Below are 18,102 nucleotides of genomic sequence, written 5' to 3'. Positions count from 1 at the left end.
AAATTTTGGAGAAGGATCTAGAATTAACAAACATTAAAGCTAATTAACTAAAAAGCATAAGGGCTTATTCACCTTGGTAAAGGACAGTCCTTCCAACTCGAAGGGATCCAGACAGTTTGGCACAGCCGTGCAATGTTGTGCATTTCCAATACTTTAGCTTCCATGCAGATATCTGTTGGCTGCACTCATTTTGAGGCTTAAACCTGCTTTAGAGAGGCTTTATACTGTACATTTAAACTACAATGCAAATGTCCAAATATTCTAAAAAATACCTTGCACTTATTTATCGCCTCAGCAGAAGTTGCGCAACAGTTTCAAAAATGGGAATTGAAAAAGCTCTGTATGATACGTGATATATGTATATATGTGTGTGTGTGTGTGTGTATATATATATATATATATATATATATATATATATATATATATATATATATATATATAATGTATAAATATATATATGTATAAATATAAAAACATAGGATCAACACAGAAGCTCTTCAGCCTCTATTTAAATGTTTTAGACAGCGAAAAGTAAACAAACCAGATTATGCGCGTGCACCCTTAGTGAGCTCTGGAAGGCCACCTGGGTCAGAAATGGATTGTGGTGCTCCAGAGCGAGTCAGAATCTCATGGAACAGAAAAAAAGGCAAGCACATCATTCTGAAATTACTTGATTAAACAGTGCCCAACTTGCTGGAAATGTGTTCTATAGATTGTATATATTATATCTTTTTTGTTGTGACTTTGTTATGTGGAGTGGACCAAAATGGTGAGGTTTTTTTTCCTCATAATTTTACAGCGCCATTTCCATGTTTTTGTTTTATTTTGAAGTGTTTAAAGTTAAATTTCATTTTTTGTTTGCTTGTTCAGATTGTAAACCTCATGTTATTACTTTATGAAAACATGTCTATGGCCACTGTTTACTGTGAAGAAATGGCAATAGCAAAATAAGTTAATGCGTTGTCAACTTTATGTACTATTTATTTTCGGGAATAACCAAAACAACATCTGACTTGAACTGCTATTTGGCATCTATTGTTTTGTAGTTACTTTACCACAGTGAATGAAGGCCTATACAACGTATTCTTTACTCCTGGGATATTTTTCTATTATAACATGTTACATTACATATTGAATTGTCTTGCTGGCACGCTCACACACATAAAAGCACACTCACCACTACCACCCCTGCACTGACTCAGGAGTGGCGAAGAAGAACACACGCTGTCCTCCAAAGCGTGTGCCGTCAGCATACCGCTTTTTTACACAGTGCAGACTAACCATGCAGCCACCTCAGAGCTACAGCGTTGGAGGACAAAGTAGCTTACAGGCAAGCCCGCTGGTGCCCTGCCAGTCCACAGGAGTCGCTGGTGAGCTGAGGACACCCTGGCCGACCTAGCCCTCCCTCAGGATGTGTTCAGTCAAGGCAAGACGCAGGCAGTTGCACAGATGATTATCAGTCAAAACGGAGCGATTATGAGATTTAATGTTGTCCATTGTTTAGAATGCAGACTAGCACACTTATGTTGAGCCAGATATAGTCAAGATGTTAAATGCCACCTTCCTCAAGTGTGGATACTTGGAGTCCAGCACAAGGATTGTCCTGAAAGTTTCAGATGTAGTTTCAGTGTACCGCATCTTAAGCACTTCTTCAGCTTGTAAATCAATAAGCTCCAACTATAGTTTTGCTTTTTGCTTGATTGTGCCATTTGCTTGTACCACAAATGGGTTCAGGAAGATGGCTTTAACACACTCAAATTCTTAGAACCTCTGCTGGAAGTTGTGAAGAAGCCTGTCCAGAGATGACGCCATTTGATTCACGTCTGCAGTGTCCCGTGTCTCACATGATTCCTTGCCTCTGCAGATATTTCTGTGCCTGAGCCCCACTGTGTTCACAAGCACTGCCGTATTGTAAACGGGACAAAACTAATTATGTGGCAAAGTAAAATAGCACATTTAGCGCCACTGATTTTATAGATATACAGTACGTTCAGCCTCCTGCATTGCTCAGTACACAAAATCCTTGATTAAAGTAACCTTATAAAACTTTTTCTTTCTTTTTAAAACACATTTTCATTTCATTACATGTAAATACTGTTCAGAAACATCAAGCGTTCATGTCCAGCAATCTTTTGAAAAAAATGTAGCTTTGTCAGCGTGGAATCTTCAAGAATACAGAAATCTACCATATGTATGTAACACCTGAACTTACTTGTACTCCAAAACATGACGATTTCTCTGCTCTGGAGACAAGGGTATTTCTTTAATGACACAAGTCAAAACCCACCAGATCAACAAAAAAAACAAGGAAACATTATTGACAGTTTTGCATGCAGTAAATTCTAATTTGACTACACAACAGTGTACCAGATATGTTTTTGTTTTTTTACTATTTATTTTCGTGGACTGTTGTGGAGCTACTGTTGGTGAACTTCTGTATATTGTCTTTTTTCAACTTCATATGGTGTTCCTTGTTTTTTTTTTTTTTTAACTGTTGCCTTTTTATTCAGTAAATCGGGAACATTGTATAGCTGTAAAACAGGATTTAACGTAGGCATCATTTTTTTCCAGATTTATTCTGTAATTTATTTAGAACATCCCCTACAGTTTCATTTTCTGCCAGATTCATTCAGTCATTCATAATAACTTAAGATGTAGAATTATACCTGTTATAAAGGCAGGAATGTATATAGAGATGTGTGTGTGAGTGTATGTGTATGTGTATAGCTGTTTGTTCAGGGGTAGAGGGCCCGTAAGTGTATGCTTGCCTATGGCCCAGTGATTTTGTTAGTCCGTTGTCCTAGGAAATAAGTTGATCAAGCTCTAGAATTTAACGAGGAGGTTCCATTGTTTCTAATGTCTACGAGCTTAGGGTGGGAAATAAGTGGATTGAGCCTAGGAAATAACTTGATCGGATATATTACGAAACAATAAATAATTTAGAATTAATTTTGTAAGTATAATTTATATAAATGAGTAGATCGGATGTCTTTGACAGTGTGACGCTAGATAAGGGAATGTGAATATTGCTATAGATAAGCTATATTAGCCTGACAAATAAGTAATTTAAAATTAATTTTGTAAGTTGAATTTATATTAATAAGTAGATCAGATATATTCGACAGTATGACACAAGATAAGGGAATGTGAAAATCGATGTAATATGTATACACAGTCTTGCAAATAAAACGGTCAGATAAAAATAAAAAGCCATGCAGTGAACCTCCCCTTTAATCAAACTTTTGCCCCACCTTACTTTTTGCCTACTTTTGCATTACTGCGCTTGCGCGTCAGCTTATCTCCTGGTCAACTTATTTCCTACGACACCGGCCCTGCCCCTGAAATACCAGATACCTTAAAATATTTTTTTTTTTAAAAAGGCATTTGCAGAACAAGTACGGTTTATAGTATAAAGTCTGCTTAAATTATAATTCTGATTGGTTAAGTATTGTATTATATTTTTCTCATACTTTTTCCTGTTATAACCCCCCCCCTTTTTTTTTTTCTAACAAGTAGATATTAATGCAATTCTTTGTTGATGCCAAGGCTACTAAAGGCAGGTCCTCACTATTCTTTAGTATGGTAATTTGTCACCTAATGCTTACACTCCAGTCTCTAATGATCACCTGTCTATTTAGACCTTTTTTTTGTGCTCTCAAGGGTGGTCTCAGCATATACCCATTGGTAAATGAAACTGGCTGCCTGTTAAGAACGATATGAATAATCGATTGTATATCCCTCATACAGTCAAACTTGCGTTTTAATGACAAGAGACCAGAACTAAAAGCACATTCATCCATAACACTGAAGGACCTGTAAAATGCATGCTAATCCACCCTCCATCAGAGTCGATCAGATCTGTCTGTCCAGCCATAAATGAAGCTGACGTGCAACAGGGAGAGAGAGAAGAGACAGATACTTTATATATTACAGAATGTTAGGGATGCTTAACAAAGTAATCGGTCCACTTACTCAGAAGTGGGTTTCCCATTTTTATTGTCCAACCACTGAAAGTACACAGAGTGGTCAGCGTAGACGTGCAAGGTTCTATTCAATTGATCTAAAACATGGTGGCACATAACGTTTTGTGAAAAATAAGTGAAATAAAAGATTGTATTTAGTGATTTTAATGGATGGCTGTATTTAGATTGTTTTTAAACATTGACCTTTTTCCACTCCCTGCCCCAGAGTTTACTCCAAATTCCATCAACGGAAGATGCAGGAGCTGAGCGAGGCAGGGCTCATGAACTTCCTAAGCCTCTTCCTGGTGCTGGCAGCCACAGCCGAGGTGGAGGACGTGGTGAGCCGGGTGTCCGACCTCCTGGGCCTGCTGAACACCAGCTCCATCTCCACCACACAGAAGGCTCTCATCTGGAGGGGGCTCTTCGCCTTCATCCTCCTGTACGAAGAGAAGGGCCTGGACATCTGCGTGCTGGCTGACCAGCTATCCCTCGCCTTCCAACAGGCAGCCAAAGAGTTCTACCTGAAGACCACAGACAACACACGCAAGCTCACCCTTTGGACTCTACTGTCCACCTACATTGAGGGGGTCCAGGAGGTGTTTGAGACCAGCTCTTACCTGCACCTCTCAGAGGAGAAGCTGCTGAATGAGGGCTTTGGCATGCTTTTACCTGCCTGCCGAGAGTCGGAACTCCACACCACGCTTGGTTTCCTGCAGACGGTGCTAGCACGATTGAGGTTAGGAATTGTTTTCTTTTCTTTTTGGTAATGTCAGTTGATGATGACGAGAATCTGGGTTTAGAGTATGAGGATATATCTTTTTGGCCTATCTTGGGAGTTGATTATTAAATTGTGGTACAGCTGGGTTACGAGATTCTTTAATCCGAGATGATATGGAGGAACCGGTCTGTCTCAATGTGAACATGTGTGTCACATACATTTTTAAATGTACTGTACTTACTCAAAATGTGTTCAGACCAGTTCCACATACCGCAGTGTGAAGGTAGCTCAAGGTGATTGTTTGAGTTAAGGGACGAACACAGGATTTTCATGTTTGAACATTCGCTCATAATTTAAAAATTTGTTCGGTTTTCAAAAAGTAATAAAAGACATTATATTGCTCTGAACGCAGGTAGATACAGCATAGCAGCAGTGGCCGGGGGCATGGCCGTGGCCCTGTGTGTGTACACCTTTTTTTTTTTTTTGTTTGTTTACTGCAAGACCTTACAATATGTAACACCTTAAAATGGAAAAATATCCTAGGAGTAATAAAAAATAATCTGTGTTCCTACACAAAAATCTATGTAAAAATCACTACACAACATTTTCAGGAAGTTGGGTATTGTTTAAGCGAGGCATTTCAGAATGACGTGCTTGCCTTTTTTCTGTCCCATGAGAGTCTGGCTCGCTCTAAAGCAGTAGAACGCGTTTCTGTCTCAGGTGGCTTTCCATAGAGTTCACTATGCATGCACACACGTAATCTGGTTTGTTTTTTTCATTTTTGCTGTCTAAAACTTTGAAAAAGAGGCTCAAGAGCTGCTGTGTTGAGTCTGTTTTATATATATATTCATCTCGCATATCACACAGAGCTCATTTTTCATTTCATAGCGCAAATTCTGGTGAGACAGTAAATAAGTACAAGGTATTTTTGTCATTTGTAGTGAATACGAACATAGGATTTTTGTATCCGAATACATAGCAAAAAATATTTGTTCTAGTATTCAGATATTTGCCCCAGAACTATGATTTTTACTTTTTCATGGTACTGAGACTTGACTGGCTAGTGAAAAATAGCCTTAATCTTAGAATTAACCATTTGACTGATTTTGATGAAACTAGACACAAGTCTAGTATACCTGATATTGTTGTAAATGGTTTTCAAGTTTTCAACTATGAACAGGGCTGTTTAGTCCTAGCTGTATAAGTAACTTCTTATTACTGAGCTGTCGGTCAACTAAAGATAAAAAGAGGAATGAAACCTCATTGTGGAATGAAAGGTAATTGCTTCTTATTGCATTAATATAGCAAACAAAGATGATGAATGCATATGCAAGTTCCTGAAGTGTGTTTTTCTTTTTTCAGTTTGTATTGTACATTGGAAGAAGGTATTTGGGGAATTACACATTAACAAGACTGCTGTTTGTACTGGTGAACAGTGATAATTATATGATAACCGATACTTTTCACAAAGGCTTAGAGTAAGTAGAGGGGTTCTGAAAAATAGTGTTATACGTCCCAGAGTGTTGCTACAACTGCTTAAATAACATATGTGTCATTTTTCTTTTCATTGTTAACATCCTGACAACTTTTTACACTTACAGCTTCAGGGAACGAAATAACAAAACGGCACTGGCAGTAATTGCCTGTAAGCCCTGCCCGTCATTGCTGCCAGTGTCCCTCAGCAAGAGCACAGCTGATCTACAACCCATTCACAAACTTGCTCAACTTAATTCTGTCTAATCTCATCCTGCTAGAAAATGACTCATCATAATGTATTATTGTTGCCATTCCTTTTAATGTGCACAAGACCGAAAGCAGCATAACGTACCAGCTATGAACAGGCACTTCTGTGTTTTAAAACGGAAGTTGTTCAGGCATGCACGAGCAAGCACAGTGCGCTGTGTACCACTTTTTATCTGCGTACCTGAAAATAACACTACACTGGTGCCGTGTAATAATATCCAATTCTCAGTTAAAATCTCAATTTCTGAAAGAATACTATTTTTAGCATTTAAAAATGCATTGATTTTAAACATTCTCTTCACCAGCGGACAACATGTTATGTGAAATCCAGTTAAACTTGCTTGCCCTAAATTATGAAACACATGGCATAGAGGATTTTCAAAAGGTTAAATTACAGGACACAGACAAATGTGGGCACTAATCCTTACGCTATGAGTGCACTAGAGCAGACATTTGGAAAATAGTTTTAAAGTGTAAAAAGATGTTGTCAGATGTTAAGAACGAAAAGAAAAACTACACATGCGCATGTATATGTGTAAGATATGTGTAACGCTATATTTTTCGGAACCTCACTACATATTCTTTAATAACTAAACAGTTTTTGCGTATTTTTTGACAATACTTTTTAAAAGTTCTTCCTCGAAAAAGACAAATGAACTTATTGCTTTACTGTTCTTAGAATTAAAGATTTCCTAGTAGTATGGGTTTTTTTTTTTTTTTTTTTTTTTTTTTTTTTCAAAATCGTAGTTGAGTAAACTAGACCTAACACTATGTTTTGAGTACTCTGGTAGTTGCATTCTAATCCAATGACAGACAGAAAAACATGTATGTTCTCACTGCTGCTGCCAGTGGGGCAACAAAATTACAAATTTGATTGAATAAAATTATAAATATTAATTAAAGTACTTAATGTAATGATTTTATTTTCATTTCTTGAAGATTATAGATTACCTTTACTCACCCTGATTTCTGTTAGAAAGCAATTATTTAAACCTGTAGCATCTTTCTCCTGGATTAACTGTTTTAAATAGATAAATACCATATACTGTAAGTGTGGACTTGCAGATGATGAGTGTGCTAATCTCCATAGCAGTATTGGGATACAGTATATTTTCTATAGATTTGTACTTGGGGTTCATGTGTTTAATTACCTGATTTCAGTCCACATTACACTGGTGATAACCACCTTTTAAACCATTTTGTTGGTATTCAGTGAATGAATTGGAATTATAAAAGCCCTCATTGACTGCACGCTCCCCCCAGCCAGCTGAAAGTCATGCAAGCCGAAAATAGATATACATACATTTCTGTATTGAAATAATTACTATAAAGTAATCTCTACCTATTTCTTTAATAGAACCTTCTCTTTTCAGCATCAGTCATCCCAAAGTGTTTTGACAGTATAGACAGCTCCCATGTCACTCTTAAAAGGCTTAAGCGGAGTGACTTCTTAAATTGCCTGAGTGTGCCCACAGTGACGGCCCCTGAGAGACTGAGACTCGGAGATTAGTCACTACCGGTCCCTATGGGAAAGCCCTGGACCTGGTCAAGTTAACGCAGGTCTGGATGCAGAAGACTATTCGGTGTCTGTCAGCTGCTACTGGGAACTGTTTTAACCCTTTTGTAATGACAGTTAACTCAAAGTTCACTTGAAGTACACCACAATTTGTTATGTGATAATGTTTCAGTCCTTAAAGACACAAGACACTTGAGTCAAATAGACTATTGCTAACAAACGCTATTCTTTCTTATTATGTCCCTATAATGGGGGTCACGTGTTTGTTACATTTATTCGAAAATACAGCAGGTGCTGTCTTGGAATACCTCTGCAGATTTGAAGTGTAAATATTCGGTATTCTACTTTTGTGCAATTTGCAGTGTTGTAAAACATGAGTCACAAGAGAAATTCAGGTACAGTATTTCTCCGCCAAACGGAACCCAGGAAATACATGTTGGAAGAAATCACATTTTTTTTGTCATAACAGCCAAAATGCTACCCAAAAGTGTGTGTATTTATGTAGTAAGTGGATGCACATAATATAAAAACAGTTCGGAGAGATCCCCAAACAGCTACAGTATGCTCGATAGGTCTGTGTTGTGTAGGAATGCTTTTTGTTTTTAGCTGTATTGTATGTGCAGTGGTGTATTGAAATTGAACACACAATTGTCAGTCTGAATTCTTCTGACACATATGGGACTTGCACACAGACGTGCACTATTTACACACATGCACACAACATTACACAAGCAATCTTCTGCATAAACAGATATTATACTGTGTGGTGTTGGCCTGCACACGACCATCTGCTACATAAAGCACATAAATAGAAAAATATCAAAGCCTTATTCAAACAGAATGGGCAAAAAAAAGGACTGACCTGCAAAGTCTCTTTTCCTTTTTTTTTTTTTTTTTTTTTTTTTTACTGTCGGTACTAGTTGTAGTAATACACAACAAAAATACATACCAGGTCTATTTCTATGGTCCTAACGTGGCAGGTCCTAATATCATCATCCTGTATTACCCTCAGGAAAAACATAATATCAATGAAAACAAAAAACAGGAAGGTCCGCAATAGAGCAGGTTTGTGAACATTATGGCAGCAGCATTTCGATCCTCTGATGTTTAGATGATTAAAATAGACTCCCCTTGTATAAACAATTTTATACATGTGCATTTAAAAAAAAAAAAAAAAAAAACATTGTTGCTTTTATTGCCAAAATATATCAGCAGTGGATTCTCTCAGAGTGAGAAAATAACTGTCCAGTTTTCTGTGTTCCATTTAGTTCCTGTTGCTTCATCTTCCCCCTGGTGTGCAGCTCTTAAATCCTGAAAATTCTACTTTTAAAAAACGGATAAAGAACACGCAAATGTAATTTACAAATATATATATATATATATATTATATATATATCCATATATATAAATCTATATATATATATATATATATATATATATATATATATATATAAAAACTTCATGGACAATGTTACAATTGTTTAAATCATTCAGTGAGCAAGGGGTGGGTACAATGGGCAACAGATTCTACAACCCATTTGTGTGTGTATGTGTGTGAATCAAACTAATAATGGGGAAATGAGTATTATTTTTTTGCTAGCGGGTAGAAGATGAGTGATTTTGTCATGTTTTTGCTGCTTGATGAGTAGTGTCCTTGGGGTCAGGCTTAAGCCTGTGTCACTGTGCTGCTCATTCCTCCTGAGCTAAATAAGGGCTGATTGGATCTAAATTGCCTGCCGCCCAGGCCTCAGACGAGTGCAGCGAGCTGGGACGACCTGCTATTCAGGCTGGGAGTAACCCTGGTGTGCGAGAGCTGCATTAGCACAGCGCAGGTGAATGAGAGGCTACCGGCGCCGCCAGCAAAATAAATCTAAATGTAAAAATCCTTTGATGCCGGCCTTATTCGAATTTGAAATATGGGAAGTGACAGGGTCATAGTACTTATCAGTTTGGGCTGGATTAGGGAACATTGTCATCTGGTGTTATGACTTAAGAATAAAGATTGCAGCTAAGCATTTGGCAAAGCCGACACTGCCACCTCCTGCTGCTTAGAACTGTTTTTGGGGGGGGGGGGGGGGGGGGGGGGGGGGGGTTCTGTCCTGTCTTGAAAAAAGGTTTCCATATCAATATGTTGTCAGAACCAACAATGGTTGTAAGACACAGTCTGTTTTTGTTCATTAAGTTTCCATGCAATTATTTATTTATTTTTACTTTTTCATTTAATATTTTCGACACTGTCAGGATTGGTTATTAGGAAATTAAAAGATAGTATTATTATTTATATTATTAATAATACTAATAGTATTATTATGGATTAGAAATGCTTTACCATAAGTCTCTGAATGTAGCTAATGGATTACCTGCATGTTTTTTGTGTATGTGATTTTGTTTAGAAAGTTAATACAAATAGTGTGGGTGTATGCCAAGGTTTTTGACTTTTTCAGGCTATTAAAATATGTGAAGCTATTTAAGGCTTAATGCCAGGGCAAATTAAACCACACAGTAGAAAAAGACTTGAGTTTCAGGTTTTGTTAGCACACAAATAAAGGTAATGGATGTATGGAAAACATTTCTAATAAGTAAAATTTTGCCTAATAAATGCTTGAAAAGTAAATAATTTGGGAAGTACTGGTGCTCACTATTCTCTTTATTTAATTTATGGTTGTATGTATTTTATCTATTTATTTATGGGCACTGTATCTCTTAAGGGAGTTGGTGCTTTGTAGCTATTTTTAAATCCCTTTAAATCCAATTCTGAATAAAACATTGTTTACAGTACATATTTGTTAAACTATTGCAAACTAATAAAAACTAGAAAACAGTTGGAGGTTTACCTAAACTAATATTAGAAAGTCCAAGGTCGGTGCTAATCGGTGGTCTGTGAAACTAGAGGTTTATGTTTAAAGTCTTAGTTAAGACTGTAAGGCTTCAAACATTTTTCTTTTCTTTCTCTCCGGTCACGTCTTATACTTTAACTTAAAGTTTTATGTATATTAAAGTATAAGACATGACCCAAGAGAAAGCTTAAAAGATTAATTTGTTTTTGTACTTTTTTCAGTACAGTATTATGTTTTGTTATGCCATTAGGACTCCAACAGACACCTTTTTATGTTTTGTGCTTTTGTGAAACTGTTACTTTAAAAATGTCTAGTTGACATTTAATGGAAAAAGACACTCTATAGCTCAGCTTACGCTAAGAGGAGATATATGTAGTACAGATTCTATATAACCTGTGAATTATATACAATTTTACCTCAGTTTATTTTTCTTTTTCTCTCCTATGTGCTAAAACCTTGAAGTAATATCTCAACATGGAATTAAATGCTACCAAATTTCCTTTCATTTTGTTAATGTATCTGAAACAAAACTATAAAGGAGCAAGGGCACTGGAACTAGGGGTGCTGTGTGTGTGTGTGTGTGTGTGTGTATGTGTGTGTGTGTATGTGTATATATATATATATATATATATATATATATATATATATATATATATATAATATATTAGGTTAATCTTCTGTAAAACTAATCTGATCAAAGCAAGATATCTTGAACTGTCAGACCTAATGATTCAAAGTGACTCGACTTGAGCTTGGCATGTCAAAGACTCGACTTGAGTCCCTATTTTGGTGACTAGTTACAACTCTGGATAGAGTATGTAAAAGTATTTTGCCTTGCAAGACATACACATTAAAATTAGACTGCTTCTGCTTGCATTTGAAGCTGATGTATGTATGTCTGTCATTTATAACAGTGCTGGTAAATGTTTTAGTAACAATATCCCACTCTAAAATTCAGTTTCATTTGGCTTACAATAAACTAAATCATTTTGCAACATTGCATTTGCATTGGAAATAAGATGAGTTTCTTGGAGTGCTCCTGAAGTGTTCATGTTGAAGGTACAGCTTATGAGCGCTGAAGTGGGGTGTGATCTATAAAATCACATTTCTGTACCAAAGCCCTCTGATTTGTCTCCGAGCCTCTCCATGTCACCCTCTACAGACCCCGTCAACATTCACTCCTTTTTCTGCCAGCGGCTCAAGTTAATCGCTAATCAGGGTTAATTAAAGCCTAGGGGTAAGACTGAGACCGGAGCTCAATGGTGCAGCTGTAATAGCCAATTTAACTTCCAAGTGAAAGAAACCAATAATGGCTTTGAGCTGAACAAATACAAGAGAATGACTGTGGGCTGAATGGAATTTCAAGAAGTAAAGGGGTGGGCAAGTGGAAAAAAGGGGGATTTTTTTTTTATTACTAAATGGGCTTTTTGTTTGGATTTTATTTGTTTGTTTTTCTTCCACAATCATTTTTACAATGTTTGCTATTCTGTCTTAAAATTCTTATCAAGGATCTCTTCCTGAAATATATTGTTGATATCAATTCCGTAGTTATAGATAGAGGTGACATAGTTGTAATTATTAATGTTAATGTGTTTTGATTAATAACCTCTTCCATCACAGCTTTTTTCTTGTTCTTTTTTTTTTTTTCATATGAACATGTACAGGTTTTTTTGATTACATTACTGTGCATTATATATATATATATATATATATATATATATATATATATATATATATATATATATATATATATATATATATATATAATGTTTATACACTGAATGATCTGTGGTTACCTCTAACCATGTAGAGTCTTGTGTGTATCACACTTTCTGTAATTTTTAGCTCATCTGAATTTTCATGAAGCTTAATGTTGATATTCTTTGGCACAACCTGTTAAAAATATATGCCTTCATTTGCATAGGTTCTGGTGTCGGATTGGACATGCTTATAAAGCAGTCTTCAGAACTGGTTAAAACTGTCAGTGGAAGTTATTTAGAGGCATATGTGTAATTCTACATCAGTTTTATGTAGAATTTGAATTATTTTCAGGGTTAGGTCATCCAGAAGTTTAATACACTCTAATGTGCAGCAGGGTATTTTAAATTAGTTTAAAAAATGCAGCAAAATCGTGCTCTCTATCCTATGTTTGCAACTGTACAAGTGTCACTTACAGTATATAATAGTAATCATGTTTATATAGTGGCTTTCACTATATAAACCACTATCACAAAGCACGTTACAAGATACGAGACTAGGGTGTGTGAACTATGAATCAGTTGCAGAGTCACTTACAACAACGTCTCACCCGAAAGACAGAGCATAAGGAGGCTAAGTGACTTGCTTAATGTCACACAGTGAGTCAATGGCTGAACTGGAATTTGAACAAGGGTCCTCCTGGTTACAGGCCCGTTTCTTGAACCACTGGACCACACAGCTTCTTATATGCTTGTAACTGTCACAAAGTAGACATTTGAAGTAGCGACAGTAATAAGCCAATTTCTGTTAAACAAGGTGAATGAAGAAGCACGTATTCATTTAATTTACATTGTCTGAACACACTTTTTTATTAGAATTATGCAAAAAGTGTTTTTTTGTTGTTTTTTGTTTTTTATTTACCATTAACTTTTTCTAAAGCAGGTCTTCTTCACTTGCCGTGGCTATTATTAATGAAAGAATACTCAAATGTTTCTTGTAGATGCCAGAGAGTGCTATTTATGATGAATTACTGCAGTTTATTTTAAGATGCCATTAGCCTTCCCTAATCCCCCCCCCCCCCCCCCCCCCCCCCCCAATTCCTTAAATGAGAAAAGTGGGTGCCCTTTCTTGAAGCTAAGGTAAAGTACTGTATAAACTAACAGTAAAGTAGAATTCAGCAATATAAACTCAACGGTTAAAGTCAGGCAATATTAGGTCAAACTGGAAGAAAATAGAGATCATGTTAATAAAATTTATTTTGTACATTTTTTCCTGTCTCATAAAATCTTTTATAGTAATGCAGCTCTGGAATAAATCCAGCTGTTTTAACAGGGTGCTTTAATTTTTTGGCTCGGCTCTGAAACACAGCTTCTCGTTAACTTTTAATACCCTTTAGCTGGCCTGAATTTTCGGGTTAGAGGGCACTCATTTGCACATAAATAGCCGTTAACTGATAGATTCCCAAAGGTCTCCTGTTGCGTTTGAGTCGTGGTGACCTACTTAGCTAGCTCAGATTTGTTTTACTGTACCAAATTATTATAATTCCTTCCACAGAACTGATATTTTTTTGATTTAATGCTTTTTTCACAATACAATTAAAGTGTAATTACATAGTTTTGCAATGTGCTATTGTGGCATTATCGTCATTAGACGGGAGCTGATTTTGCAAATATAATAAGAATTAGACTCCTAATACTTATCAGTTTTACTATTAACTAATTGACTCGAGGAGCCTTTATATCTGCAAGATTAATAAAAAATGGCAAATCACTCGATCGTAACCGAGTTGCAAAATAATAAACTACCAATTGATATGATCCTACTCATTACACGTGTCTTTGTCTCAGACCAACAACAGTGCCTGTCACACGTACCAGTGTCTAGTCTAATAATATCACAGTGGGGTGTTGATGTATTTTGTTCTGTAGCAAGGACATTTCATACATAGCAGTGGCTTCTAATCCTCACCAATCAGTTACATCTGCGTCTTCAAGCCACGTGAGCTATATCGTGCTGCAAAGAAACAAACACAGCAAGTGGGCATAAGTTGGTGGTGGTGTTTTTTTCTTTCTTTCTATTTTCTGACTTTCTAACAGTGGTACTCCTGTACTAGATTGAAAGAACCAGGCAAAGGTCATTAATAGCATGGCAAAGATTGTCCTTCTAGTTTTGTCAAAGGCCAACTGATGTCCCAGCCGTGCAGGCATTGCCCAGTAATGCACTGGGTGGAATTCATTGGGAGAATGACCAGAAGAGATTGCAGCACTGCCCTTGACAGCTGTTGGGGCTGCAGGGACCGGCAACATATTTTATTCTCTCAACAGAAACAAAGTTTGTCTATTGACTGAACTTCAGCATTCTAATAATTATCAGTAGTAGTTATTTTTCAAATTATTGTTTTGGGGGGGGGGGGGGGGGGGGGGGGGGGGGGGGGGGGGGGGGGGGGGGGGGGGGGGGGGGGGGGGGGGGGGGGGGGGGGGGGGGGGGGCGGGGGGGGGGGGGGGGGGGGGGGGGGGGGGGGGGGGGGGGGGGGGGGGGGGGTTTGGGGGGGGGGGGGGGGGGGGGGGGGGGGGGGGGGGGGGGGGGGGGGGGGGGGGGGGGGGGGGGGGGGGGGGGGGTGGGGGGGGGGGGGGGGGGGGGGGGGGGGGGGGGGGGGGGGGGGGGGGGGGGGGGGGGGGGGGGGGGGGGGGGGGGGGGGGGGGGGGGGGGGGGGGGGGGGGGGGGGGGGGGGGGGGGGGGGGGGGGGGGGGGGGTAGAATGTCAACTTGCTTTTTGTTTCCTATTTTATGTTCACCATTTTATAACTACAATAAGCCACTCCAGACTGTGCATTGTTTATAATCACACTTTCATGGCTTATTGATGTGTCTTATTGCTTGCTGATTTTCCACTTTTTCTGTATCTCACTAGTAGGATGATTAATTGGAAATCGTTTGCTTTCAATCTATTGTTACACACATTAAAAATTACAAAAATCAGTTATTATAACTATAGGGAGGCACCTGACCTGCTATGCAGTTGACTTGCATACAGCATTTACAGATCACGGGTGGTGATTACAGTACACAAATATCTGTAATTGCTTACTCTTCTGCACAGTTTAAGGAATTCAGTGTATTCAGTGTTTACCAAACAAATCAGTGGTGGCATTTCTGAACAGTACCTGTCTATTGCTATCCTTATAGCCAAGGAATAAGTCTGCTAGTGTTAATCCGCATAAAGTTACAATTGGATACGTCATATACGTCATTGCATTCCTCAATTTACTGTACGTAAGATGAGTCTGTATCACCTAATTTGTGGACCCGTGGACCACAGGGAGGTATATACACATTTAAGTTTAAAGATAATGTGTTATGATGCAATGAAAATCAGACTTTCTTTCTTTAGTATTTTGTCAGAGGGTTGTTTTTAAGATTTTTTTTACTGTGAAAAATAATTAGCGCTCATCAGTTGATTCTTATGACGCTACAGTGTGGCTACAAAATGTCATATGTTATAATTCAACATTTTGCCCCTTAGTTAAAAATGCTGATGGATTTGCAATGTAGCTTCTTACAGCTAGTGTTTCTAAGGTGGGGACTGATCTATTGCAGCACTCTCAGAAGATTAAGTGGTTGTCATCGTACTACACCGAATGCACTCCCTCTAAAGGACAGTGCCATAATGAAGACTGAGGATATTTGAAATAATAGCACCATTTTATTAGGATCATAACACTAGTTTTACTGTGACATCTCAATGTGTTGGTTTTTTGGGTTTTTTTTGCCATATGTGTTTTGTTTGATATAGGGGAGGAAAAAAATGTTCTGCATTTAGTTTCTTACTGAAATGAGAATATATTTAGTTTTCAAACGCTGTCTCCTAAAATCTGCCATGATGGGTGTGAAAGCCCCTATTCCAAAGTAATGAAGGGGCTAATGAATTCAGAGTGTAATCGATTGTCTCAGCTCAAACTAGATTAGGTGCTAACTTTCTCAAAAGAGCAGAATGTATAAAATGTGCACAGCAGCACCCAACAAGCAGGTTGCTGCCTCATCAGTGGTTTGCTTTCATCCTGCGGAATGAAAGAACAGGAGGATCAGCTCAAGCCTAAATAAGATTACAGCTCGTTCAGCAGCTTATCTGGGCTAAAGCCAACTAGTGTGGCTTTGCGCATCCTAAGGGGTTTACAACAGAGACTGTTTACTGAGTATCATCAGCCAGCTCCGTGCTTGCAGTCTAATCCTCCTCCGTGCTGGAGAGTTATGGGTGACCCACTGTGAGTGACAGTAGAGCCAGCCTCATCCTACTGATTTGTACCCAAGCAAGCACCCTATTATTATTATTAAGCACCGCTTCGTTATATCGCCCCTCGCTATACTGTGGGTTCGGATACATAGCAGTTCTGGAGTTGGCTCCCCATTTTTTCAGTTTAACTGCACATGCCTCGAATATTATTCACCACATTAGAGCATCGGTCATTTATGGTGTTTGAATTTGCTTTACGGGCCTCACACGTCCTCAGAAGATCGACGTGAACAAGAAAAACATGTTGAAAAAAAGCAACAGTTTTCTTTCCCTAGTTGCAGTAACTGACTCTACTGTCACTGATTTAAAAAAAAAAATTAAAAAAAAAAAAAAATCCTTTTGATTTCCTCATGTAATTTTGTTTATTAATACTGGTGCAGTTTGTAATGTACATATTACTTTTACCGTTTGCCATGTAGCATAAAGTGATGCTCGTGTTCTATATCTGTAAACAAAATAGTGAATTTAAATCCATATCGTTTACACTGTCTTTTTTCTGTGGGTCATTCGATATAGCTTCAGAATCACACATTAAACAAAAGGCAACTACAGATGCTGCTGAACAGAACGTAAAATAAACAGCTTTTAGAAACCAAACTGGAAAGTCAGCGCAGACAAAAAATATTCCTGTCGTCAAGTTATATCAGAACTACAACAATCTAGCACAGCCACCTCCCTTCAACATGCTACTTACTTTTTGGCAGTTGGAATTTTAGACCTGAATAGCCACGTATTCTTTATTTTGACTTGGTACTCGACTTGCTCTAACTGAATCATGGCATATGTTACATATCCAACACTGAGTTACACATTTGAAGGAACCCACAGAATACTCTTACTTATTGCAAAGGAGTAGACAAAATCCAGGGTTTGCATGCTAGTCTGGAAAAAGTATGGAAAAATGCCAAACTGATTTCCAGGTCTTGAAAGTGCTTGAAAAACCATGTCTCAGTTCTGAGTGTCTTGAAAAAGTCTGGAATTTTACTAGAACAAACCAGAAAATCATCAAGGAAGTCTCAAAGAACCCCAGAGTAACATCCAAGGATCTGCAGGCCACTCTCGCCTTGACTGTTGTGAGTGTTCATGACTCAACTATCAAAAAAAGACTGAACAAGAATGGTATTCATGGAAGGATAGCCAGGAGGAAATCACTGCTCTCTAAAAAGAACATTGCTGCCCATCTGAAATTCGCCAAAGAGCACATAGATGATCCACAAGACTTCTGGAACAATGTTCTCTGGACAGATGAGTCAAAGATAGAATTTTTTGGCCTCAATGAGAAACGTAATGTATGGTGAAAACCAAACACTTTGTTCGAACAAAAGAACCTCATTCCAA

The 18,102-nt window shown here is 38.0% G+C and overlaps 1 protein-coding gene across 1 annotated transcript in view; it reads left to right on the top strand.

The window, feature by feature from the left end:
• mms22l (MMS22-like, DNA repair protein) overlaps positions 1 to 18,102 on the top strand; it is a 48,990-nt gene that overhangs the window by 13,850 nt on the left and 17,038 nt on the right. The window contains exon 14 of the mRNA XM_041253226.1: positions 4,189 to 4,698. Within this exon, the coding sequence (XP_041109160.1) occupies positions 4,189 to 4,698 (510 nt within the window). The remainder of the gene's footprint in view (positions 1 to 4,188; positions 4,699 to 18,102) is intronic.

Source organism: Polyodon spathula, chromosome 6, assembly GCF_017654505.1.
Source record: "Polyodon spathula isolate WHYD16114869_AA chromosome 6, ASM1765450v1, whole genome shotgun sequence".
NCBI lineage: Eukaryota > Metazoa > Chordata > Actinopteri > Acipenseriformes > Polyodontidae > Polyodon > Polyodon spathula.
This window is presented reverse-complemented; position numbering and strand designations above follow the sequence as displayed.